Source organism: Coregonus lavaretus (assembly GCF_964263955.1).
Source record: "Coregonus lavaretus genome assembly, chromosome: 24".
NCBI lineage: Eukaryota > Metazoa > Chordata > Actinopteri > Salmoniformes > Salmonidae > Coregonus > Coregonus lavaretus.
Window position 1 is genome coordinate 19,391,623 of NC_140011.1, and position 27,048 is coordinate 19,418,670.

The 27,048-nt window shown below is 43.4% G+C and overlaps 1 protein-coding gene across 1 annotated transcript in view; it reads right to left on the reverse strand.

Annotated features, from left to right (window-relative positions):
* Positions 1-27,048, reverse strand: part of LOC311100004 (splicing factor, suppressor of white-apricot homolog) — a 134,662-nt gene that overhangs the window by 41,163 nt on the left and 66,451 nt on the right. The window contains exons 11-12 of the mRNA XM_084140734.1: positions 2,279-2,387; positions 1,534-1,767 (exon numbers count right to left, since the gene is read on the reverse strand). Coding sequence (XP_083996860.1) covers positions 1,534-1,767; positions 2,279-2,387 — 343 coding nt within the window. The remainder of the gene's footprint in view (positions 1-1,533; positions 1,768-2,278; positions 2,388-27,048) is intronic.

The following is a 27,048-nucleotide window of genomic DNA, read 5'->3' on the forward strand; positions in this document are numbered from 1 at the left end:
GTCCCTCAAGGCACAGCTGTTCTAGTGTTAAGGTTCATTTGGACACAAAAGCATAGACAGACAAAGACAAGCACACGCACACAGTCTGTTGTCTGCTGAATCCCAGCATCGGTAATCACAGGCAGCCTGTGTGATCCTTTACAGTCCATCAATACAGATTAGGTTTCTCTGTCTATGATCAATACCCTTATGGAGTTAGGCACTTTGAGTGACAGCCTCCCTGCCACACAGCAATTCATTTCACTTGCCAGGCCCGTTCTTTACTCTGCGTCTCCTTTGAGATAATCACACAGATGTTCCGCTTTCCCTCCGCTGGGGCCGTGTGTGTGTGTGTGTGTGTGTGTGTGTGTGTGTGTGTGTGTGCGCGCATTGTCAGGCTGAACCAGCCCCTAAAACTAGGCCTAAATACCAGAACATTTGGTGCCAGTGTGTGTGTGTGTGTGTGTGGAGAGACCAGGCTGAATGCACGCTAAACATTATGAATGGGTCCCGTGAGTCAGACCTGCCTTTATGATTGCACCAACACACACTGGGATTGTGTGGTGCACATATATCTCCATTATGGGGGAGTTAAGAGAGAAATACAACTGTGGTTTACTGCATCCAGTCTCTCCTGACTCCCTTCCTGGAAGCACTCCTTTAAAAAGCCATCATTTCCTCTCTCTCTCCTTCTCACTCTCTACCAGTTATGTTCAACATATTTACTGCTGTGCCTCCTCCTCCCCATTCCATTCTCCCGCCATTGCAGCTAGTCTGACTTCCTGCAAAGGCAGAGCGTGCGTGTGTATTTGATTGAGCGATGTCCTTCCTAGTCTGCCCACTGCTCTCCCAGCGAGTGGCGGCTGTATTAATAGACAGCTAATATACCTTAAGTGAGAGCGAAAGAGAGAGAGAGACCCGCAGAGGACATTTAGAGCCGACGGTGGGTGAGGGTGGTGAGCCAGCAGACCTCCAGTCTGACCTGGACAGGGCCATCTCTATGTCATTTAAGATGCTGTCTGTCAGGCGCATGAATAGAGGAGCAAGCTGAAGTGAAGAGGAAATTCTGCAACTCTCGGAGGACAGTGAGAGATGATAAAAATGCAGTAGCCTTCGGGCTGAAACGTGTTCGTTTTAACAAGAAAGAAGCATTTTTAGTAACTTCCACTGTCCTTAAAAAATTACTGGATGTATTTCCTACTGAGAGATGGCAACACAGCAGACAGACAGACTAGTACAGGTCATTCACACTGACTGAGGAGATATTTACCAAGAATTGACAAGGGCCTATATATTTTGGGAGTGTCAATGAACTTTTCAATTATATGATTAACAGACATTTGTATACAAAGTGATTTCCAGTAGTGGTTTTATACATTTTCTGGTATGGTGGCCCCAGTGGGAATTGAAACCAAGACCCTGACGTTGCAAGTGGCATTCCAACTGAGCCACATGGCCATTTAGGGGCATTCCAAAAACGCTTTAAGGTAAAGTAAAATACGACGTTCTTTAATATATGAAGTGCAGCCAGTGAGAGCAGCAGTAGCTAGCTACCTTGTTTAGCCTCCAGCTCCTCCAGGGTGAGAGTGGGTCTCTTCTCCTCGGGGGTCACAGGGACCTCTCTGACCACAATCTCCGCCCCCTCCAGCAGGGCCTCCAGACACTCCTCCCCCAGCAACTTGTCCGGGTCATCATCTGAGTCGTCGTCCAGCCGTACACGGTTTTTCTCCAGCGGCAGCATGTCGTTCTCTTTGGCCTTGATGGCGAAGCAGATCGGCGCAAAGGGCGCTGGGAAGAAAGGTGGAGGTGGGAGAGAGAGGAAGGGGTGTTTGGTTAAAGCTTGAGATCGTTTAAGATGACAATGTGCCAGTGGCAGTCACTCATTTTACGATAAACCATTAACCTTCCCCAGGCAGGCAGACAGAGTATCACTGACCTGGGGGTTAACCGTCATTACCATGGGCCAAAGACATGAGCCTCAGTCAGCCCGCTTTTGAGCAGCTTGCAGCCACCTAATCATGAAGTCCATTTTCTGGCTGACAGTTCCAAATGAAACCACACATACACATATGCACTCCGCAAAACATAAGCGTACCACCCCAACCACCTCCACTGTCTACTCATCAAGAAGGGCCTCAGCATTCCCACTCACCAAACAAACAATTAAGCAGGAAGAAACAACTAAAGAAACAACAGGAGGAGCATCCTCAGACAGTTTAATTATCAAAGTGGGCAGGCGGTGATACCTAGGACTGTGTCAAGGTCAGCCTCTAAATGCTGTGTCTTCATCAGGCCTTACCTTTAATTGGCTTGCCCTCCTTCAGCTGTTTGTCAGAGGGACAGTTACCTACGCCGACACCATCTGCCTCCCCCTCCGCTGAGCCCTGGCCATCTGAAGAAGAGTCACGCTACACACACACAGAGACAAAGAGACAGACAGAGAGGAGAGAATACAGTTATTTTAAGAACAAAGTGCTTGGGGTTGTTCTGAGAACGAGAAATTAGAACACACCAGACACAATACCTAGGCTATTTAAAGCTCATCAATTAGTGAAGTGAAAATGATTTGGAACTTAGAAAGGCCGTACTTTTTTTATTTAATAGAAAAGTATTTTGTGCTTAGGCTAAGTGATGTCACCATGCTATTTTCAAAGCTTTGTTTGGGATTGGGTTTAAAAGTTAACCATCAAAAATAGATCCAAGTGAGGCACAGTGAGGGTTGGTTGCAGGCTGAATGGTAAGGGAAAGCCATTTCACACAACAGAGGGCCGACCACTCCTCAGCCTCTCTCCTTCTGTCGTCATGGCCCTCATTGGAATGCTCTGTCCGCTCTGTGCACCGTTCACCATAGGACACTGATGGAGGGTTTTAATCATAGCAGTGGTGGAGGGACCAGGGGACAGCCACTTCCACAAGGCCCATTAAGTGTGGGGAGAACACATGCCTCATGTCTCCTTTTCTGAATACAGTCCCTAAGTCTGGACCATACCAGCTCAGTAGAGACAGAGGAGGAAAGGGACTAGCCTGAGCACCAGATCAGAGACCATGTTGTATGTTAGCGAATAGTCATCACTAGCTCGCTAGTAGGTATATGATAGGAAGAGTCTGGACATCAGGCTAGCCGTTAGAGAGAAAAACAAGAAAACAATATGTGGGCCGTTTCCTCTCGCTTCTCCCTACATGAGGATAAACTCATAATCCCACTTCATATTTTATGTATGATGTCATGATTGGTGGGCAACAGGTCTGACAAGGCTGCCTATGCAGCTGACTGTTTAGGCCTCTACTACCTAGGTTTCTCAGGGAGAGAGAGAAAGGCAGACTGAGGAGAGAATAAGGGAAGAGAGTGATAGAAGTGTGTGTATGTGTGAGTGAGTGAGGTGGTGAAGGGAGAGAGAGAGAGAGGGAGGAGGGAGAGAGATAAATAAGGTAGATAGGTAGAGGAGAGCAAAAGTTGTCACTAATGGACATTTTTCAATATTTTACAGTTCTATTAAGGAAGTGTGGCAGAGAGCTATTCAGCCGTGGCCCTCTGTGGAATGAGAGCTCAGGGGACCATTAGCCTGGCTAAGGAAACTGCCTCCCTGAAGATGAGCCTCTTTGATAGGGGAGAAAGAGGATGAAATGTGGGTCCTGGGCAGAAATAGAAATATAAGATATTATTTTTCTTACAATAGGGATGTTTTAATATATGCTCTACTTCTACCAACAGTGTGTGGATTCAAAGAAACTGTGCCTCACTTTCAATAAATGTTTTCCCTTATGCGTATGAACCGAAACAGAGATGTTTATATTTAATACAGTACAATTTAGTTTTAAGCATCAATACGTTTCATTTCTCATCTGACTTTGTTGGTAAACACATGACTATCATCTCTACACGCATGGATGCCGTCATTTCGAATAAGCCTTCTGCTATACAGTTGAAGTCAGAAGTTTACATATACTGGAGTCATTAAAACTAGTTTTTCAACCACTCCACAAATGTCTTTTTAACAAAGTATAGTTTTGGCAAGTCGTTTAGGACATCTACTTTTTGCATGACACAAGTAATTGTTTACAGACAGATTATTTCACTTATAATTCACTGTATCAAAATTCCAGTGGGTCAGAAGTTCACATACGCAAAGTTAACTGTGCCTTTAAACAGCTTAGAAAATTACAGAAAATGATGTCATGGCTTTAGAAGCTTCTGATAGGCTAATTGACATCATTTGAGTCAATTGGATGTGTACCTGTGGATGTATTTCAAGGCCTACCTTCAAACTCAGTGCCTCTTTGCTTGACATCATGGGGAAATTAAAAGAAATCAGCCAAGACCTCAGAAAAAAGTTGTAGACCTCCACAAGTCTGGTTCATCCTTGGGAGCAATTTCCAAACGCCTGAAGGTACCACGTTCATCTGTACAAACAATAGTACGCAAGTATAAACACCATGGGACCACGCAGCCGTCATACCGCTCAGGAAGGAGACGCGTTCTGTCTCCTAGATATGAACGTACTTTGATGCGAAAAGTGCAAATCAATCCCAGAACAACAGCAAAGGACCTTGTGAAGATGCTGGAGGAAAGAGGTACAAAGTAACAATTCCACAGTAAAACGAGTCCTATATCGACATAACCTGAAAGGCCGCTCAGCAAGGAAGAAGCCACTGCTCCAAAACCGCCATAAAAAAGCCAGACTACGGTTTGCAACTGCACATGGGGACAAAGATCGTACTTTTTGGAGAAATGTCCTCTGGTTTGATGAAACAAAAATTGAACTGTTTGGCCATAATGACCATCTTTATGTTTGGAGGAAAAAGGGGAACGCTTGTAAGCCGAAGAACACCATCCCAACCGTGAAGCACGGGGGTGACAGCATTATGCTGTGGGGGTGCTTTGCTGCAGGAGGGACAGGTGCACTTCACAAAATAGATGGCATCATGAGGAAGGAAAATTATGTGGATATATTGGAGCAACATCTCAAGACATCAGTCAGGAAGTTAAAGCTTGGTCGCAAATGGGTCTTCCAAATGGACAATGACCGCAAGCATACTTCCAAAGTTGTGGCGAAATGGCTTAAGGACAACAAAGTCAAGGTATTGGAGTGGCCATCACAAAGCCCTGACCTCAATCCTATAGAAAATTTGTGGGCAGAACTGAAAAAGCGTGTGCGAGCAAGGAGGCCTACAAACCTGACTCAGTTACACCAGCTCTGTCAGGAGGAATGGGCCAAAATTCACCCAACTTATTGTGGGAAGCTTGTGGAAGGTGACCCGAAACATTTGACCCAAGTTAAACAATTTAAAGGCAATGCTACCAAATACTAATTGAGTGTATGTAAACCTCTGACCCGCTGGGAATGTGATGAAAAAAATAAAAGCTGAAATAAATCGTTCTCTCTACTATTATTCTGACATTTCACATTCTTAAAATAAAGTGATGATCCTAACTGACCAGAGACAGGGAATTTTTACTAGGATTAAATGTCAGCAATTATGAAAAAGTGAGTTTAAATGTATTTGGCTAAGGTGTATGTAAACTTCCTCTGAGGTATGATTTCATACGTTATATATTCTCTCTATCTGTGTGTAACATCCTGTTAATGATACTGCCATGGCATCATCGTTTTCCTCTTTATACTGCCTTCTCCATCTCTCAAGTACATGCAAACGCACAACGACATGCTGATGAGGCTCATCAATATAGAAACGGGAAACATGGGATAATTTACCATCAAATGGCTTATGCATGAGGGCATAACACGCATGACATGGCATGTTTGTGTGTACTGCACTGTATGGATGGGTGGAAGGCGAGAAAAGAGATGATGGACTAGAGTGGGTGCCTTCAGGGGATTGTGACTAGATAGAGTTCAGCTAAGACCGGAAGTAGCTTTTCGTAGCGGGTAAGGAGAGCATTTTAGCTAACCATAACCCTTTTCCTAACCTTAACCTAATTCTCCTAACCTGCTAAGAAGAAGTAACTTCCAGTCATAGCTGTATTCCACCTAGTCAAAAGTACCTTCAGGGTTTACTAACACATGGAAAGAGTTGCATGATAAGTGTCAGTGGTGGTGTATGAAGCTTAACCTCCAGCTCTGGGCTCACACGCACATGTAGGCCACAGTGCAAACACACATACAGAGACTCACGGGCCTCTAACACTCACACTCTACCCAGACCCTAGGTACACACGGTCGTCAGTGGGTTAGAGCGCTGCGGAGATTAACCATGGTATGCAGCCTTTATCTCTTGCTAGGCTACTTTATTATATTTCGGCATGTGACGTTACGTTATATCTTTCCCAGTGTGCAGATTGCCTTGTCTGCTAGTGAACAGCACAGCCGGCAAAAGGTAGCCGTTTATCAATTCATATCAGTTGAAGATCGCCATTGCCCATATCAGTCCATTGCTTAGCGGTGAAAAGCAACCTGTCATGGATAGATAACTGAAAAAATAACTCTAGCAATTCAGCTACTGAAAGTGCTCTTTGATCCTCATCCCAACATGCTGCTGATAGAGCAGGATAAAGTAGTGCAGCAAGCTGCCGGAGAGGCTGAGAAAAACCTCATAGGAAGCATTTGAGATGGTTTTAGAGGAAATTGTCGATACATTTAGTTGTAATCGATCAGTGCTTTTAACAAGTGACGCAAAGCACTTTACAACGTCCTGAGTGGAAAGCCACTAAAAACAAGCCGGGGGCAATGGAAGCGAGTTCGGAAACACGCCTTCTAAAAGGCTTCAGAAATATGTTAGGAGAAGGAGTGAAACGTTTAAGGGAGGGCAACTTCCATACAAATATGTCAGGCTAAGGCTGTAGACCATATTTCATCACAAAAATCTCACCACCATATTCCAAACACAAGACATCAGGAGTGGGATTCCCGCTCAAAGAGACAAAACCCAAAACACTATTGGTAGTGTTGAAATAGATGAAAATTCAAAACGGGGGGGAAAAAAGTTAATTTGTTATTCCTCCCATGCTCTTAAACTAATAATGCCAAATGAGCTGATTCAGGCCACCTGTTACAGTGTGATTATTTACCCTAATCATGTCATCAGAGCTGCTGCTACCTCATCTTAGGGACACTCAACAAAAGAGAGGAAGCGAGGGAAAATTAACCGAACCACTTCTGTTCAAGGACGCGGAGGTGATTTCCCTCGTCTCGGCCCTTCAAAGGCTCTCTCAGGTACCGGCAGAGTGGAGTCACATAGACAAAGGCAGAAATCAAGAACAATGGCTTCTGCCAGGCAGCTAACCGAGCTTTAAAGTCAGGTGGGCGGGCGGACGGCTTAAGGAAGGTGATGAATCGACCTCCGTCACTGGAGGAGAGAGAGGGAGGGAAGGGGAAGAGTAGGGAGGGAAAGAGTTGGCATGGTTCTCACTGCTGTGGATCTTAGACTTTACAGTATGAAAGGATGCAGAAGAGGACAGGAGTGGAGTACAGTGGAGAGAGGAAAGAGCAGGATAGAGTCTGTATTCTTTCTACTGGAACTGTCTAAAAATGCCTTAGAATTTGAAAAGCAAAAAATTGAATATTGATGGAGTCAGCTACCCGCTGCTGCACTCCCCACCAGTCTGTCACTGTGGGCCCTTTGATGGAGGCTGGAGCTGGTGGAGGGTGTGGAGGGACAGGCAGGGACAGAGGCAGCCATGCAATGTGGTTGGCCCTGGGGTGGGGCACCACTGCCAGAGACAGCGAGTGGACATCCAGCAACCCAGAAAGGAGGCACCAAAGTCAGGCCTGCAGCCCCAGCAGCTGGTGGAGAGGGGAGGGACTGCTACAACCAAAAGCCAAGACTCAGGGTTGACACAGCATGAGTAGCCTGAAAATGCACTAAACTGCACACATCATTCATGGTGCATCATGAAAAAAGGTGTGTGTGTGAAGGAGGGTGTGTGTTGGAGTGTGATGTATGGTAGGTATGTGTGTGTGTGTCCCGTTGCTACAGAAGCAGCATATACAGTGGGGAGAACAAGTATTTGATACACTGCCGATTTTGCAGGTTTTCCTACTTACAAAGCATGTAGAGGTCTGTAATTTCTATCATATGTACACTTCAACTGTGAGAGACGGAATCTAAAACAAAAATCCAGAAAATCACATTGTATGATTTTTAAGTAATTCATTTGCATTTTATTACATGACATAAGTATTTGATCACCTACCAACCAGTAAGAATTCCGGCTCTCACAGACCTGTTAGTTTTTCTTTAAGAAGCCCTCCTGTTCTCCACTCATTATCTGTATTAACTGCACCTGTTTGAACTCGTTACCTGTATAAAATACACCTGTCCACACACTCAATCAAACAGACTCCAACCGCTCCACAATGGCCAAGACCAGAGAGCTGTGTAAGGACATCAGGGATAAAATTGTAGACCTGCACAAGGCTGGGATGGTCTACAGGACAATAGGCAAGCAGCTTGGTGAGAAGGCAACAACTGTTGGCGCAATTATTAGAAAATTGAAGAAGTTCAAGATGACGGTCAATCACCCTCGGTCTGGGGCTCCATGCAAGATCTCACCTCGTGGGGCATCAATGATCATGAGGAAGGTGAGAGATCAGCTCAGAACTACACAGCAGGACCTGGTCAATGACCTGAAGAGAGCTGGGACCACAGTCTCAAAGAAAACCATTAGTAACAAACTACGCCGTCATGGATTAAAATCCTGCAGCGCACGCAAGGTCCCCCTGCTCAAGCCAGCGCATGTCCAGGCCCGTCTGAAGTTTGCCAATGACCATCTGGATGATCCAGAGGAGGAATGGGAGAAGGTCATGTGGTCTGATGAGACAAAAATACAGCTTTTTGGTCTAAACTCCACACGCCGTGTTTGGAGGAAGAAGAAGGATGAGTACAACCCCAAGAACACCATCCCAACCGTGAAGCATGGAGGTGGAAACATCATTCTTTGGGGATGCTTTTCTGCAAAGGGGACAGGACGACTGCACCGTATTGAGGGGAGGATGGATGGGGCCATGTATCGCAAGATCTTGGCCAACAACCTCCTTCCCTCAGTAAGAGCATTGACGATGGGCCGTGGCTGGGTCTTCCAGCATGACAACGACCCGAAACACACAGCCAGGGCAACTAAGGAGTGGCTCCGTAAGAAGCATCTCAAGGTCCTGGAGTGGCCTAGCCAGTCTCCAGACCTGAACCCAATAGAAAATCTTTGGAGGGAGCTGAAAGTCCGTATTGCCCGCGACAGCCCCGAAACCTGAAGGATCTGGAGAAGGTCTGTATGGAGGAGTGGGCCAAAATCCCTGCTGCAGTGTGTGCAAACCTGGTCAAGACCTACAGGAAACGTATGATCTCTGTAATTGCAAACAAAGGTTTCTGTACCAAATATTAAGTTCTGCTTTTCTGATGTATCAAATACTTATGTCATGCAATAAAATGCAAATGAATTACTTAAAAATCATACAATGTGATTTTCTGGATTTTTGTTTTAGATTCCGTCTCTCACAGTTGAAGTGTACCTATGATAAAAATTACAGACCTCTACATGCTTTGTAAGTAGGAAAACCTGCAAAATCGTCTGTGTATCAAATACTTGTTCTCCCCACTGTATCTGCCCACCAGAGGAGTGTTTTGAAATGCTTTAGGTTCGCCATAGCTTTAAAGTCTCCATCAAATCATTAACTATTAACTATTGATTAACAGCGCCGGAGAAGATGGCTGCTGTTTTACAGCCCTCTAACCAATTGTACTATTATGTGTGTTTTTCCGCGTTATTTGTAATTTATTTTGTACATAATGTTTCTGCCATCGTCTCTTATAACCAAAAAGAGCTTCTGGATATCAGGACAGCGATTACTCACCTCGTATTGGATGAAGATTTTTTCTTCAACGAGGCGGCCGCGAAGGATATCATACAGACACCCGACAAGGCCAAAATCCCCGTCATTCGCATGAGGAAGAGACGGAGATATCGTGGACGTAGGTCTGGGTGCCTTGTAAGGATCCGACGGCGAGCGAGTAAACTGCCGCTCCCATCAAACCTATTAGCCAATCTTCAATCATTGGAGAACAAATTGGATGACCTAAGATTACGGTTATCCTACCAACGGGACATAAAAAACGGTAATATCTTATGTTTCACCGAGTCGTGGCTGAACGACGACATTGATAACATACAGCTAGCGGGCTATACGCTACATCGGCAGGATAGAACGTCTGACTCCGGTAAGACAAGGGGTGGCGGTCTGTGTATATTTGTAAACAACAGCTGGTGCACAAAATCAAATACTAAGGAAGTCTCGAGGTTTTGCTCGCCTGAGGTAGAGTATCTTATGATAAGCTGTAGACCACACTATTTACCAAGAGAGTTTTCATCTATATTTTTCATAGCTGTCTATTTACCACCACAAACCAATGCTGGCATTAAGATTGCACTGAATGAGCTGTATAAGGCCATAAATCAACAGGAAAACGCTCATCCAGATGCAGCGCTCCTAGTGGCCGGGGACTTTAATGCAGGGAAACTTAAATCCGTTCTACCTAATTTCTACCAGCATGTTAAATGTGCAACCAGAGGAAAAAAAACTCTAGACCACCTTTACTCCACACACAGAGACGCATACAAAGCTCTCCCTCACCCTCCATTTGGCAAATCTGACCATAACTCTATCCTCCTGATTCCTGCTTATAAGCAAAAACTAAAGCAGGAAGCACCAGTGACTCGGTTAATAAAAAAGTAGTCAGATGACGCAGATGCTAAGCTACAGGACTGTTTTGCTAGCACAGACTGGAACATGTTCCGGGATTCTTCAGATAGCATTGAGGAAGGAGTACACCACATCAGTCACTGGCTTCATCAATAAGTGCATTGAGGATGTCGTCCCCACAGTGACCGTACGTACATACCCCAACCAGAAGCCATGGATTACAGGAAACATCCGCACTGAGCTAAAGGGTAGAGCTGCCGCTTTCAAGGAGCGGGACTCTAACCCGGACGCTTATAAGAAATCCCGCTATGCCCTCCGACGAACCATCAAACAGGCAAAGAGTCAATACAGGACTAAGATTGAATCGTACTACACTGGCTCTGACGCTCGTCGGATGTGGCAGGGCTTGAAAACTATTACAGACTACAAAGGGAAGCACAGCCGCGAGCTGCCCAGTGACACAAGCCTACCAGACGAGCTAAACCACTTCTATGCTCGCTTCGAGGCAAGCAACACTGAAGCATGCATGAGAGCACCAGCTGTTCCGGATGACTATGTGATCACGCTCTCCGTAGCCGATGTGAGTAAGACTTTTAAGCAGGTCAACATTCACAAGGCCGCAGGGCCAGACGGATTACCAGGACGTGTACTCCGAGCATGTGCTGACCAACTGGCAAGTGTCTTCACTGACATTTTCAACATGTCCCTGACTGAGTCTGTAATACCAACATGTTTCAAGCAGACCACCATAGTCCCCGTGCCCAAGGACACTAAGATAACCTGCCTAAATGACTACCGACCCGTAGCACTGACGTCTGTAGCCATGAAGTGCTTTGAAAGGCTGGTCATGGCTCACATCAACAGCATTATCCCAGAAACCCTAGACCCACTCCAATTTGCATACCGCCCCAACAGATCCACAGATGCAATCTCTATGGCACTCCACACTGCCCTTTCCCACCTGGACAAGAGGAACAACTATGTGAGAATGCTATTCATTGACTACAGCTCAGCATTCAACACCATAGTGCCCTCAAAGCTCATCACTAAGCTAAGGATCCTGGGACTAAACACCTCCCTCTGCAACTGGATCCTGGACTTCCTGACGGGCCGCCCCCAGGTGGTAAGGGTAGGTAACAACACATCTGCCACACTGATCCTCAACACGGGGGCCCCTCAGGGGTGCGTGCTCAGTCCCCTCCTGTACTCCCTGTTCACCCATGACTGCATGGCCAGGCACGACTCCAACACCATCATTAAGTTTGCCGCCCCCATTCTCATCGACGGGGCTGTAGTGGAACAGGTTGAGAGCTTCAAGTTCCTTGGTGTCCAAATCACCAACGAACTATCATGGTCCAAACACACCAAGACAGTCGTGAAGAGTGCACGACAAAGCCTATTCCCCCTCAGGAGACTGAAAAGATTTGGCATGGGTCCTCAGATCCTCAAAAAAGTCTACAGCTGCACCATCGAGAGCATCCTGACTGGTTGCATCACCGCCTGGTATGGCAACTGCTTGGCCTCCGACTGCAAGGCACTACAGAGGGTAGTGCGTACGGCCCAGTACATCACTGGGGCCAAGCTTCCTGCCATCCAGGACCTATATACCAGGCGGTGTCAGAGGAAGGCCCTCAAAATTGTCAAAGTCTCCAGCCACCCTAGTCAAAGACTGTTCTCTCTGCTACCGCACGGCAAGCGGTACCGGAGTGCCAAGTCTAGGTCCAAAAGACTTCTCAACAGCTTCTACCCCCAAGCCATAAGACTCCTGAACAGCTAATCATGGCTACCCGGACTATTTGCACTGCCCCCCCACCCCATCCTTTTACGCTGCTGCTACTCTGTTAATTATTTATGCATAGTCACTTTAACTCTACCCACATGTACATATTACTTCAACTACCTCAACTAGCCGGTGCCCCCGCACATTGACTCTGCACTGGTACCCCCCTGTATATATAGCCTCCCTACTGTTATTTTATTTTACTTCTGCTCTTTTTTTTCCTCAACACTTTTTTTGTTGTTGTTTTATTTTTACTTTTTTGTTAAAAATAAATGCACTGTTGGTTAATGGCTGTAAGTAAGCATTTCACTGTAATGTCTGCACCTGTTGTATTCGGCACATGTGGCCAATACAATTTGATTTTATTTTATTTGAAACCTCAATTAAATCTTGTAATAAATAATGTGGAGACTGAGCAAGTTGAGGTGACGTAACCCTGGATTGTAAACTGTCATGGTCAAAACATATTGATACAACAGTAGCTAAGATTTCGCAATAAAGCCTCCTTCACTCATGCTGCCAAACATGCCCTCATAAAACTAACTATCGTACCGATCCTTGACTTCGGCGATGTCATTTACAAAATAGCCTCCAACACTCTACTCAGCAAATTGGATGTAGTCTATCACAGTGCCATCCGTTTTGTCAGCAAAGCCCCATATACTACCCACCATTGTGACCTGTACGCTCTAGTTGGCTGGCCCTCACTACATATTTGTCGCCAAACCCACTGGCTCCAGGTCATCTATAGGACTCCCGAGTGGCGCAGTGCTAGCTGTGCCACTAGAGATCCTGGTTCGAGTCCAGGCTCTGTCGCAGCCGGCCGCAACATGGAGACCCATGAGCGGTGCACAATTGGTCCAGCGTCGTCCAAGGTAGGGGAGGGTTTGGCCGGCAGGGATGTGGGTTCGTTTCCCACGGGGGGCCAGTATGAAAAAATAAAAAAAATAAAAATTAAAGCCAACACCACCTTTGGCCGCCATTCATTCCAGTTCTCTGCTGCCAATGACTGGAAGGAATTGCAAAAATCTCTGAAGCTGGATACTCTTATCTCCCTCACTAACTTTAAGCATCAGTTGTCAGAGCACCTTACCGATCACTGCACCTGTACACAGCCCATCTGAAATTAGCCCACCCAACTACCTCATCCACATATTGTTATTTATTTTGCTAATTTGCACCACAGTATCTCTATTTGCACATCATCTTTTGCACATCTATCACTCCAGTGTTAATACTAAATTGTAATTATTTTGCACTGTCCTATTTATTGCCTTACCTCCATTACTTACTAAATTTGCACACACTGTATATAGATTTTCTATTGTGTTATTGACTGTATGTTTTGTTTACCCCATATGTAACTCTGTGTTGTTGTTGTTTTTATCGCACTGCTTTGCTTTATCTTGGCCAGGTCGCAGTTGTAAATGAGAACTTGTTCTCAACTGGCTTACCTGGTTAAATAAAGGTAAAACATAAAAATAAAAATAAAATAAGATGGGGAGATGGGGATCCATAATAAATACAAAATACAAAAGTGAAGCTCGCTCACACACACACAGAATACATGATCAACTCTCCTACTATCTGCTTATCAATTCTGGAGCGAAGCACAACCACAAAAAAAAGTGCAATAAAAGTGGCTGAAAGTTTGTTTAAAATGCTCCCATCTAAAATGTGTTTCTCTCTCTGCTAACACTCTCTCTGCAGCCTTGACACATGGAGCCTACTGTTGCTTAGCCTCGCAAGCCATCATGATCTCGTAAGCTTGCATGTTTGGTTCGCTGCATAGATATCAGCATCCCTGCAGCGAACCATTCATGTAAACACGCAAGATCAAGGTGGCTCGCAATGCTGACTGTAGCTAGTCCAAAAACAGCTCCCTGCAGCTCCCTCCACCATTTCCCGGTTGCTAAAATTCTAATAGTTCGCCTAATTTCAGTTTGTGACAAAACAAGCAGTCATTGTGTACATTTACATTACATTTACATTTACATTTTAGTCATTTAGCAGACGCTCTTATCCAGAGCGACTTACAGTTAGTGAATACATATTTTTTTTGTTATACTGGCCCCCCATGGGAATTGAACCCACAACCCTGGCGTTCCAAACGCCATGCTCTATCAACTGAGCTACATCCCTGCCGGCCATTCCCTCCACTACCCTGGACGACTCTGGGCCAATTGTGCGCCGCCCATGAGTCTCCAGGTCGCGGCCGGCTGCGACAGAGCCTGAATTCGAACCAGGATCTCTAGTGGCACAGTTAGCACAGCGATGCAGTGCCTTAGACCACTGCGCCACTCAGGAGTACATTATTGTGTAGATAATCATTGTACCATCTAAACCGCTGTGAAATATATTTTCCATAACAAAAAACATTGTATATTCAGCTGTTTGAAATTGGTTTACAAAACCGAAAGTGAAACAAAACTTCAGAACAGGGAGCATAGAAATAGCACACATAGAACAGATCTACCGCTTCTTAGACTTGCTTTCAACAGGAATGAAATATCTATAACTCATATTTCTATGTGAATTTGGTCGGGTTGCCCAAAAAGTTACATATTGTAGCTTTAATTGCCTCAAAATGCTTGATATTCCAGTAATCATTGGGAACTCTGAACCAATGGCGGACATGCATAAAGATGGCATCCCCCATGTACTTAACACAAATGCTTCATTTGCTATGTACGCCATATTAAACAGTGCTCTCCATTACTATTTTTGGTCAACTTGATCCCAATTCTAGCTCTAAGACGGCGGCATTTTGAAAAAATGAAACAGTAGATTGGCACATTGAACCACGGTAGTTTAAAATCCCTGTGGGTAGATCTCAAACAATGGCGTCATATCTGAATTCCTCCATCTTTATGCACCTTAGTCATATAACTATGGATATTGCTTTAATTTGCAGAACGTACGTACGTGTGTGTGTGTTAGGTTTGGGCATAGCCACAGGTGGTTTTTCAATACCGTTGAAACAATTTATTTTAAGTTTTTTAATACATTTGAATATTTGTAGCTACTTTTTGAGTTTAAACCTTTATTTAACTAGGCAAGTCAGTTAAGAACAAATTCTTATTTACAATGACGGCCTACACAGGCCAAACCCGGACGACGCTGGGCCAATTGTGCGCCGCCCTATGGGCACAATACTTTAGGAGATAAAGCAGATTGCGTTTCTCATTTCATCTGTCACATTATTTTTCTTTTTGAAGCTTGCCGGTAGTCCCCAGTCACACAACGACAAGAGACCGGAGCCTTGCGAGTCACTCACTGTTGTGCAGCCAAGTGATCTAGTTACAGTATGGAATTCACAATGAAATGTTTGCCAGCTAGATATCTTATCACTATTAAGTTAACTGTCTAACATTTGCTAAATGCTCTGCAGATGTGCATTTGGTTTGCTAACTTAGTTGCTAGTTATCTAGCTAAGTGGTTAGCTTCATGCAAAATCAAGCTTTTCTTGGTAACAGCAGAGAATCCCCTCCTGGATGAAGAGCCTTGTGGTCTAATATTTGCTTTGTCCATGGAGCAAACTGTGTAGCATTTTTGAGTTACTTGTATAACTTTGTAAGCTGGGATGTCTGTCCTGCAAATAGTTTATGTCAGAGACTGTATAAAATGTTTGCAATGCGCTTGTTAGTATTTAGCTAGCATCCATTATGGGATTTTACATGTACTTGTTAGCATTGCTAACCTTTAGACCACAGAGGCTCAGTGGGGTTTGAAAATAGCGCCCCTTGTGTTCAGTGCCAATTTTACCACATATTCCCGAAAGGCACAAGGTCGGTATGAAAGTATGACAATCTGGATGTTCATGAGGAAACTACCTCTACCCTCAACTTCCAATTAAAACTGATAAATGAATCTCTTGCACTGCTCACTTCTAAAGTGGATACCTACCAGAGCATATGAGCGGAGTGGAGCGGGAGCGAGCGTGGAGCGTGAGCGGACGGATTTTGAACAGAGCGCAGAGCGGCATTTTTAAAAGGACGGAGCGTCGCCCTATGTCCCGCTCCAATTTCGCTCGCTCACACCACGAGTCTGAAGCATGCTCAAGCCTGACCCAGAATCCATCTGTTTAATTTAATTTGTGTCGTCCATGAATTTGTATTTTATAGAGCGAGAGGAGCAGCAGCAGCAACAAGAGAAAAGGGTTGAGGAATTCAAAAGTTTATTCACTGCACGCAAAGGCCCAACCATAACAAGGGAGAGAAAAAGAGAGCTGGATGTAGCATTTTTTGAAACGATTTTCATGGACTATGAACCGCTGAGTAAAGGAGAAAGCGAAGGGATGCAACACTTCGCCAGCGCAGCTCAACCGGGCTACACCCCCCCCAATTTGACTGGCTCAACATTATGGTATGGTATCCATGCACAATAATACAGCCTAGCCGATGGCTGTGATGCTGCCCTCATCATAAGACAATGATGAGGAAACCCTCTCAATTGGGTAAAATTAACACTATTATTATTGCTGAAAATTGGGCTTAGTTATTATTAAATAAAATCTTATTTGTCACATGCGCCGAATACAACTGGTGTAGACTTTACCGTGAAATGCTTGCTAACGAGCCCTTGCAACAATGTAGAGTTTAAAAATAAAAAAGTAACACAAGAGGAATAAAATAACATACACAAGAATGGAGCTATATACAGGGAGTACAAGTACCAGATCAACGTGTAGAGGCACAAGGTATTTGAGGTAGATATGCACATGAAGGCAGGGTAAAGTGACTAGGCATCAGGATAGATAAGAGTAAAATAAAGAACAGAGCAGCAGCAGCGGTCTACGTGTCTGTGTGTGTGTGTGTTACGTGTGTGTGAGTATGTAGTGTATGTGAATGTGTGTGGGTTTTGTGTGGGAGTGTCAATGTAGTGTGTGTAAGTGAGTGTGTATATGGTTTGTATACAGTTGAAGTCTGAAGTTCACATACACCTTAGCCAAATACATTTAAACTCAGTTTTTCACAATTCCTGACATTTAATCCTAGTAAAAATTCCCTGTCTCTGGTCAGTTAGGATCATCACTTTATTTTAAGAATGTGAAATGTCAGAATAATAGTAGAGAGAATGATTTATTTCAGCTTTTATTTCTTTCATCACATTCCCAATGGGTCAGAAGTTTACATACACTCAATTAGTATTCGGTAGCATTGTCTTTAAATTGTTTAACTTGGGTCAAACTTATCGGGTAGCCTTCCACAAGCTTCCCACAATAAGTTGGGTGAATTTTGGCCCATTCCTCCTGACAGAGCTGGTGTAACTGAGTCAGGTTTGTAGGCCTCCTTGCTCGCACACACTTTTTCAGTTCTGGCCACAGATTTTCTATAGGATTGAAGTCAGGGCTTTGTGATGGCCACTTTTATACCTTGACTTTGTTGTCCTTAAGCCATTTTGCCACAAATTTGGAAGTATGCTTGGGGTCATTGTCCATTTGGACAACCCATTTGCAACCAAGCTTTAACTTCCTGACTGATGTCTTGAGATGTTGCTTCAATATATCCACATAATTTTCCTTCCTCATGATGCCATCTATTTTGTGAAGTGCACCAGTCCCTCCTGCAGCAAAGCACCCCACACCATGATGCTGCCACCCCCGTGCTTCACGGTTGGGATGGTGTTCTTCGGCTTGCAAGCCCCCTTTTTTCCTCAAAACATAACGATGGTCATTATGGCCAAACAGTTCTATTTTTGTTTCATCAGACCAGCGGACATTTCTTCAAAAAGTACGATCTTTGTCCCCATGTGCAGTTGCAAACCGTAGTCTGGCTTTTTTATGGTGGTTTTGGAGCAGTAGCTTCTTCCTTGCTGAGCGGCCTTTCAGGTTATGTCGATATAGGACTCGTTTTACTGTGGATATAGATACTTTTGTACCTGTTTCCTCCAGCATCTTCACAAGGTCCTTTGCTGTTGTTCTGGGATTGATTTGCACTTTTCGCACCAAAGTACATTCATCTCTAGGAGACAGAATGGGTCTCCTTCCTGAGCTGTATGACGGCTGCGTGGTCCCATGGTGTTTATACTTGCGTACTATTGTTTGTACAGATGAACGCGGTACCTTCAGCACTGAGGTTGAAGGTAGGCCTTGAAATACATCCACAGGTACACCTCCAATTGACTCAAATGATGTCAATTAGCCTATCAGAAGCTTCTAAAGCCATGACATCATTTTCTGGAATTTTCAAAGCTGTTTAAAGGCACAGTCAACTTAGTGTATGTAAACTTCTGATCCACTGGAATTGTGATACAGTGAACTATAAGTGAAATAATCTGTCTGTAAACAATTGTTGGAAAAATTACTTGTGTCATGCACAAAGTAGATGTCCTAACCAACTTGCAAAACTATAGTTTGTTAACAAGAAATTTGTGGAGTGGTTGAAAAACAAGTTTTAATGACTCCAACCTAAGTGTATGTAAACTTCCGACTTCAACTGTATATGATCACACTGGTAATAGATCATTTGTTGTTTTACTTGTGACGCACGACTGAGTCAGCATAATAATTAGTTTTTTTTTACTGGACTGATGGGCCTGCATCTGATGGTCAGTCTGAGGGGAGGGAGGAAGCAGCCGTGAGGCTGCCTCTCACAGTCCCTCCACTCTCCCTCCCACCGCTGAGAAAAGGGGACACAGTCTTCCAGCTGATGGCAAAACTCAAGTTGCACTGCATTATTTCAGACTCACGCACCAATGCATGTTGTTACTCCTATGACCAGAGAAAGTGAAATATTCCTTGATATATAAAAAAAGACACAAGCTGCAAATAATAACGCAAGCTTATCGTGAGGGGAAGTAGGGAGAACGCGTATTTTATGGCTTATAAAAAAGTGTTGAACAAAGTGTTGACAGTGCTGAATAACAACAAACATTAACATACTCATAAAAACAGCAGCTTCTTTGCTGTATTCGTTGTCTCTCTATAGTCATGGTTTTAAAAGTTTAGAAATATCACAGTATCAACTTTGCTGTGCTTTCAAGGTTTCTTTTTTTCTATGGCTGGAGGAAACTGTGCAGACACAGTGACCTGAGCTATCTGAATGACCAGCAGTAGGCCTATAGGTACACTTGATTTGCTCTCTGGGCCTGCCGGGTAGGTGGAGTTCTACCTTCAGATTCAAAATGCCATCTCGATCCACCGGTTGGTGACCACTAATTTAGACAATGATGACTCCACGCCAACTAATGAACAATATATTGAAGTGTCATACAGACTGGGGTTGCTTCTTTGTTGAGCTACAGCGCATTGAATCCATATGGGCTAAACTGTTTAGGATAGACGGCCAGTCCCATATGGGCTACCACACAATTATTTTTTGTCTTCCTGTTGATGGCTGTCTCCTTCTGTTTACACTACTGCTGAATTTACCTCCCAGGGAGGACTTGGCCTACAGCTCATGATTAATTCTTGTGATTAATTACTGTGAATATTATAGACTGCATTTCTTGCACATAACCTCTTTTTGTATTTATTTTTACATAGTATAGAGCACATGCTTATTTAAAATGTAGCGTACATAATGTATATTTTTTGTTGTTGTTGTATTTTACCCCCTTTTTCTCCCCAATTTTGTGGTATCCAATTAGTAGTTACAGTCTTGTCCCATCGCTGCAACTCCCGTATGGACACGGGAGAGGCGAAGGTTGAGAGTCGTGCGTCCTCCGAAACAAAACCCAACCGAGCCGCACTGCTTCTTGACACAGTGCCTGCTTAACCCGGAAGCCAGCCGCACCAATGTGACCGAGTCAGCGTGCACTGCGCCCGGCCCGCCACAGGAGTTGCTAGTGCGCGATGGGACAAGAACATCCCTGCCGGCCAAACCCTCCCCTACCCTGGACGACGCTGGGCCAATTGTGCGCCCGGCTGCGACAGAGCCAGGACTCTAACCAGGATCTCTAGTGGCACAGCTTTAGACCACTGCGCCACTTGGGCGTACATTATGTTTAATGTCATTTAGACCATATTGCTAATAATAATAATAATAATAATAATAATAATAATAATAATAATGAGGATAATGAATTAAGCTGGTTTTTCTGGGTGGGGAACGACCTTTGGTTGGGTTTCCCTGTGGGTCCTTCTTTTTGTTTTACATCCATGGGCTTATTAACAGTAAAGATAACAATTACGTAATAAATATATATTTTTTTATTATTATAATTTTTTTAATGGTAATGCTTGCTATTCTTCCTTGGAATTTGAAAGGCCTAAACTCTCCTATAAAATGTTCCAGCTGTCTTGATATCCTAGCAAGAAACCATGTTGATATAGCAATGCTCCAAGATACAACCCTACTCCAAAAGGACTCGCATAGAATAGAGAACCATTTGTAGAAACTGGCTGCTTTTTCATCAGCCCCAAACAAAACTAAAGATGTAATCATAATGATACATAAGAAACTCAAAATCACCATCCTGGATAAAGGCGAAGACCAAGAAGGCAGAATCATTTTCCTTAAATGTATCCATAATGGAAAGAAAATTACCTTTATTAATGTGTACGCTCCAAATTTATATGATGCTACGTTTTTTGATTCTCTGAGCAGCATACTGTTAGAATTAACTGGATTCCATCTGGTTATTTGGAAAGACATTAATGTCATTTTGGACATGCAGGACAAATCTACAATCCACAGGCAACCAAGGCTCTCCAGCATATACTCTTTGATTACAACCTCATTGATGCCTAGCGAGCACATAATCCTAAAGCAAAAGAGTACACTTTCTACTCAAACAGGCATAAATCATCCTCACAAATCGATTTCATACTATTATCTACAACTCTATTTTCTTTAACCAAGAAAATAGAAATTTGACATATGAGCTTGTCTGACCACCACGCTTACTACTGACAACTTCAAATGTCAGAATCTCCTAAAAGAGCCACAAGATGGCGTTTCAACGTTTCATTACTACAAAACCCTACATTTTGCGATCAATTTGAAATTCATAATGATCAATAAAAATTATGTCGAAGAGCCCCGGATTCTATGGGACACCACCAAAGGTTTTATTAAAAATAATGCAACTGCATTTGCATCTGGGTTGAATAAATCACAATTAAAACTCTCTCAAACTCAAAAGGGCTTTGGATAGCATGAATAAAGGAAAATCACCTGGATGGGATGGTATTCCTCCTTAGGTCTATTTAAAATGTTGGAATCAATTAGGTCCACTATTGCTCTAAATGATTAATACAGCCGTTCACAAAGGTTCATTTGGGAGAGATGTGAACACAGCACTAATTTTACTTTTCTTAAAAAATGTAAGGGGGCGATAGTGTTCTCACTATCGCCCCTTTTCAAGGGTGAACAAGCAACACTTCAGGTATTTTGTATTTCGAGCTTATTGCTTGAACTTGGGGGTCAATGAATGTTATTTCTGGTATGCAAGGTTTTAATAATGTAGTCTATTTTTGTCTGCCTTCCTCCTTTACAGCTTCAATTGTCTGGAGCCTGGTGTTGTTGTGGCCAAGGAGCTTCACTCAGATGGAACCAGTTTTGACGTCCTTCCTCCCAGATATGTGAAAGCATCCCCCAGACTGGACACAACCTGGCAAATATATATTTTTGAGAAGATCAGGACTTTTGCAATGAAAAGGCCATGGACATTACATGTCCTGCTCCAAAGGACAGGACATAAATATGCTCTCAGGCTAGATTCCTTTTTTCATATCATAACATGACCTGAACCAAAGTCACTCAAAGGATCTTATAAGCTAGGACTAGGTCTAGATAGTGTTATAATGTGTTTGTGTGTTCTTATGTTTTAAGTTTTTCCTAATTGTAGGCTACTAACTTCAGCACTGGAAGTTAAACGTTTTTTATATGTTGAAATCATTTCTTTGTTTTTTAAGCACTACCTCACTGATTTAGCACGTGTTCCAATGTGAATTCATTGAGATGGGTGGGTCTAAGGCTTTAGAGGGTGTGAATGATGCTAAATGGGCGTAAACAAAGAGCAGCACTGCAGCTGTTCAATGTGAAAGGTTATATTAATACTGTTAATGGTTTGCCTAATGGGGGAACATGGTGAAGTAATGTTCAAAGAATCAATTTTTAGCAATTTGGTGAAAGTATTTATTTTCTACATATATGTTTCCCAAGAATTAATGTAGAGCAAGTGTGAAAATTGCAGCAAACTGTTTGAATGCCCTTTTCTCCTAAATGGGATTATAATTGTATAAACTTTTAAAGCAGCATTCCTTCCCCATGTTTCTTCCAACTACAGCATATGAGATGTCATTTTGAAGCTTGGAGTCTGCACGTTTATCCAATATAAAGAAACACAATTTCAAATTCTGGAACCTAAGACCAAAAAGAAATGTTCGGTCACAGATATTAAACGGTATTCCAAAATGTTGATGTCCCGTCTCGAGACATACCCAAATTGGTACACACGGACCAAAACGACTTTGTTAAAAAGCGTTTACCCTCGGATAACCTCCGTTGACTATTACACATCTTAGATGCTTCATCAAAAACAACAGCTCCTTGGGCTGTATTATGTCTCGATCCAGACAAATATTTTGATAGACTAGAATGGTCATATGTCTGGTCTGTCTTGGAACATATGGGAATTGGCTCCAATTTTATTAATATGATTAGAATACTATATGCCAATCCCTCAGCCATAGTCATAAAAGGCTATATCTACTCTGCTCCGTTCAGATTCATTAGAAGCAGCAGGCAAGGCGATCCAATTTCACCTTTGCTATTCTTATTATCCATGGAATCCCTGGCCCAGGCAATTCGTCAATCGACAGAAATAACACACATTTCCCTAAAATCTACTGATCACTTCATCTCATTATACGCAGGCAATATTTTACTATATCTAGACAATGTATCTCAATTGCTCCCAAACACATTAAAGATCACAAACAAAGCTTAATCTCAAGTTAAACAATTAATCTAACCAAATCAGCCCTACTGCCTCAAGATCCTGATGGAGGACTCCATCTCTACTTAAGGTATCCCAATTGTTTCTCATTTGAAATATTTGAGAGTAGATATTTCTTTCTATAGATAAAACCATTGCCAGAAGCTTTAACAGAACGCTCAAATCAATTCGACCTCAGTAGATGGAATAATATTTACATTTACATTTTAGTCATTTAGCAGACGCTCTTATCCAGAGCAACTTACAGTTAGTGAATACATGTTTTTTTTATACTGGCCCCCCGTGGGAATTGAACCCACAACCCTGGTGTTGCAAACACCATGCTCTATCAACTGAGCTACACCCCTGCCGGCCATTCCCTCCCCTACCCTGGACGACGCTGGGCCAATTGTGCGCCGCCCATGAGTCTCCCGGTCGCGGCCGGCTGCGACAGAGCCTGGATTCGAACCAGGATCTCTAGTGGCACAGTTAGCACTGCGATGCAGTGCCTTAGACCACTGCGCCACTCAGTTGCCATCCCAGTTGCTTTAACCAGCAGGATATCTATTGTCAAAATGAATATATTGAAACGGCTGCATTTCTGTAGTTCAATTGTTCCATGGCTCCCCCTTCTGGCTATTGGGATAAAATTCCTAGTACAGTTTCAAAATGTATATGGCAAAGTAAACGATCCCGGATAAAATTAACACATTTACAACGAGGGAAAGACGTAGGACGACTATCTGTACCAAACTTTAAATTGTATTTCCAGGCTCTAGCATTTCACCCTATGTAACTGGGAATCAAAATGGCATGCCCATACTTCAATATTTCACAATAATGCCTTGCGATCTAGAGGGCTGCCTTTTGCATCCCCCCAATGGTCCAAATTTGGAATCCATACCCCTACCGATATCATGGACAGTAATGGTTTGAGAACATTCCAAGTTTAGAAAGATACATACACATTACCAGGCAACTTAGGTCAGCTATGCTGGCCTATGGACAACTACCGAACCATCCAATGATGGGACTTATAAATAAATTATCTGGGCTCCCGAAAGGACTGATCTCTATAATATATAAACTTTTGGAAAGCTCATTTTCTGAGCTACCGATTAAAAAAGTATGGTCCTTACGGTGTTTCCTACGACACATTGGTGCGGCTAGCTTCCAAGGTTAAGCGAGCAGTGTGTCAAGAACAGTGCGTCTTGGCAGGGTCATGTTTCGGAGGACGCATGGCTCTCGACCTTCGTCTCTCCCGAGTCCGTATGGGAGTTGCAGCGATGGGACAAGACTGTAACTACCAATTTGATATCATGAAATTGGGGAGAAAAAGAGGTGTAAAAATAAAATGAATAAATAAAAACAATTATGGCCCACAGATCTATTTGAATCTGAACAACCCTTAAACTGGAACAGAATATAGAAAAATATGACCTTTGCATCCTGTAATCCGAACCATCAACTTTTACATTTTAAGTTTGTTCACAGTATTTAACACCAAGGAAACGTTTTACGATGAAATTGGCCCAAACTCCCAACTCCACCGTTTCCCCGAAACCAGGTAGGCACACTCCTTCATTTGATGTGGGAGTGCCTTGCAGGTTAATGCTTCTGGGGCAAAGTGACAAAATTAATCTTGAAGTGCATGAATTTAAATAATGCTTTGCATCTCTAATGTTACTTAATGATGATAGCCCCTTGAATCTCAAGAAGATTAATGCTGGCAGGCAGCACCGGGCTATGCGAGGTGGGAAAGATGGTTTCCAGGTGGGGAGAGAGGATGCAGGAGGGTGGATGGGACTGGATGGGATGGGACAGAATGAGAACGTAGCAACCACGCCTAAGGGCGAAAAAACCAGACAGTTCTAAAATGGGAGCTTTCATTTACAAAGTTAGAAGAGCACATGAAAGATTTGCAGCGCGTGCCAAACACTAGGCTGCTCAAACTGGGGAGAAAGGATTGTGTATTCAGCATTCTATTCAGACAAGCTGCTGCAGCCGACTGCTAGAATGAACATATTCTATATTTTTAGTTAGTACTGAGAGGAGAAAACCTATTTATGCACCTTACAAAGCAGACTAATGTGAAGTGTGTAATTTTGCAGTATCCAGACACTCAAATGCAGTACAGGGCACTTTTTTAGCATTCCCCTGTAGCTCAGTTGGTAGAGCATGGCGCGTGCAACGCCAGGGTTGTGGGTTCGTTTCCCACGGGGGGGCAGTATAAAAATGTATGCACTCACTAACTGTAAGTCGCTCTGGATAAGAGCGTCTGCTAAATAAAAAAATAAAAATTGTAGTTCCCCTTGCTTTAATTTAAACTATAATAACATTATATTAATTTCACGAGTTACTCAAACCTGGCTCATGTTGTAATACAATTATCTGCTCCTTTTTCCTAAATAATAGAGGAGATCAGTCTTTTTGCGGCACATCCTTCCGTGTATAATGACCAGTTTGAATGCTTCTGACTCTCATGTGGTTGAAGGAGGCCCACAGACACTTTCCACTTTTCATTAAGCTCCAGTCAAAAGCCCATCATTTTTTATAAAATACTGAGATAACTGCCAAACTTCTGCTGGGCTGAAGCAGCAGCTATCTCCACCATCAGCGCAAGCCAGAGGAAGTTATTTCCTCCCCAGAAAGCTGGAGAGTGGCACAGAGACACACAGAAAAACTATATTGATTATTTATAGCGAAAGGCCGACGTGGAGGGAAGGAGCGAGGATCAACAACGAGAAGAAGAAACAACCATGAATCAATGGGAGAAACCGCTTGACAAAACCAAGTGTCTCTGCGCCACTCTCCAGCTTTCTGGGGAGGAAATAACTTCCTCTGGCTTGCACTGATGGTGGAGATCATCCCAGCTAATCCACATGCATTACTAAACGAGGTCACAAAACAAAAATGGCCACCGTGGCCCCGTTCCCTGATGGCTTGTTTATTCATATAGTAGTGGTGGCTGGCTCTCACAAAACCAATCTGAGAAATCACACAGGCAAGGCCACAACAGGCCCAAGGTCTGGTTAATGTCCCATCCTTGATTGATTTTACAGACCCTTATCTGGGTTTTTTCAATAACTATAAAAGCCAGAATCATAATACAAATTTAAAAAGCTACACTACCATTCAAAAGTTTGGGGTCACTTAGAAATGTCATTGTTTTCAATGAAAACATACAAATTGAGATTTTTTTTCCTCCAGAAAATCACATTGTAGGATTTTTTATGAATTTATTTGCAAATTATGGTGGAAAATAAGTATTTGGTCACCTACAAACAAGCAAGATTTCTGGCTCTCACAGACCTGTAACTTCTTCTTTAAGAGGCTCCTCTGTCCTCCACTCGTTACCTGTATTAATGGCACCTGTTTGAACTTGTTATCAGTATAAAAGACACCTGTTCACAACCTCAAACAGTCACACTCCAAACTCCACTATGGCCAAGACCAAAGAGCTGTCAAAGGACACCAGAAACAAAATTGTAGACCTGCACCAGGCTGGGAAGACTGAATCTGCAATAGGTAAGCAGCTTGGTTTGAAGAAATCAACTGTGGGAGCAATTATTAGGAAATGGAAGACATACAAGACCACTGATAATCTCCCTCGATCTGGGGCTCCACGCAAGATCTCACCCCGTGGGGTCAAAATGATCACAAGAACGGTGAGCAAAAATCCCAGAACCACACGGGGGGACCTAGTGAATGACCTGCAGAGAGCTGGGACCAAAGTAACAAACCCTACCATCA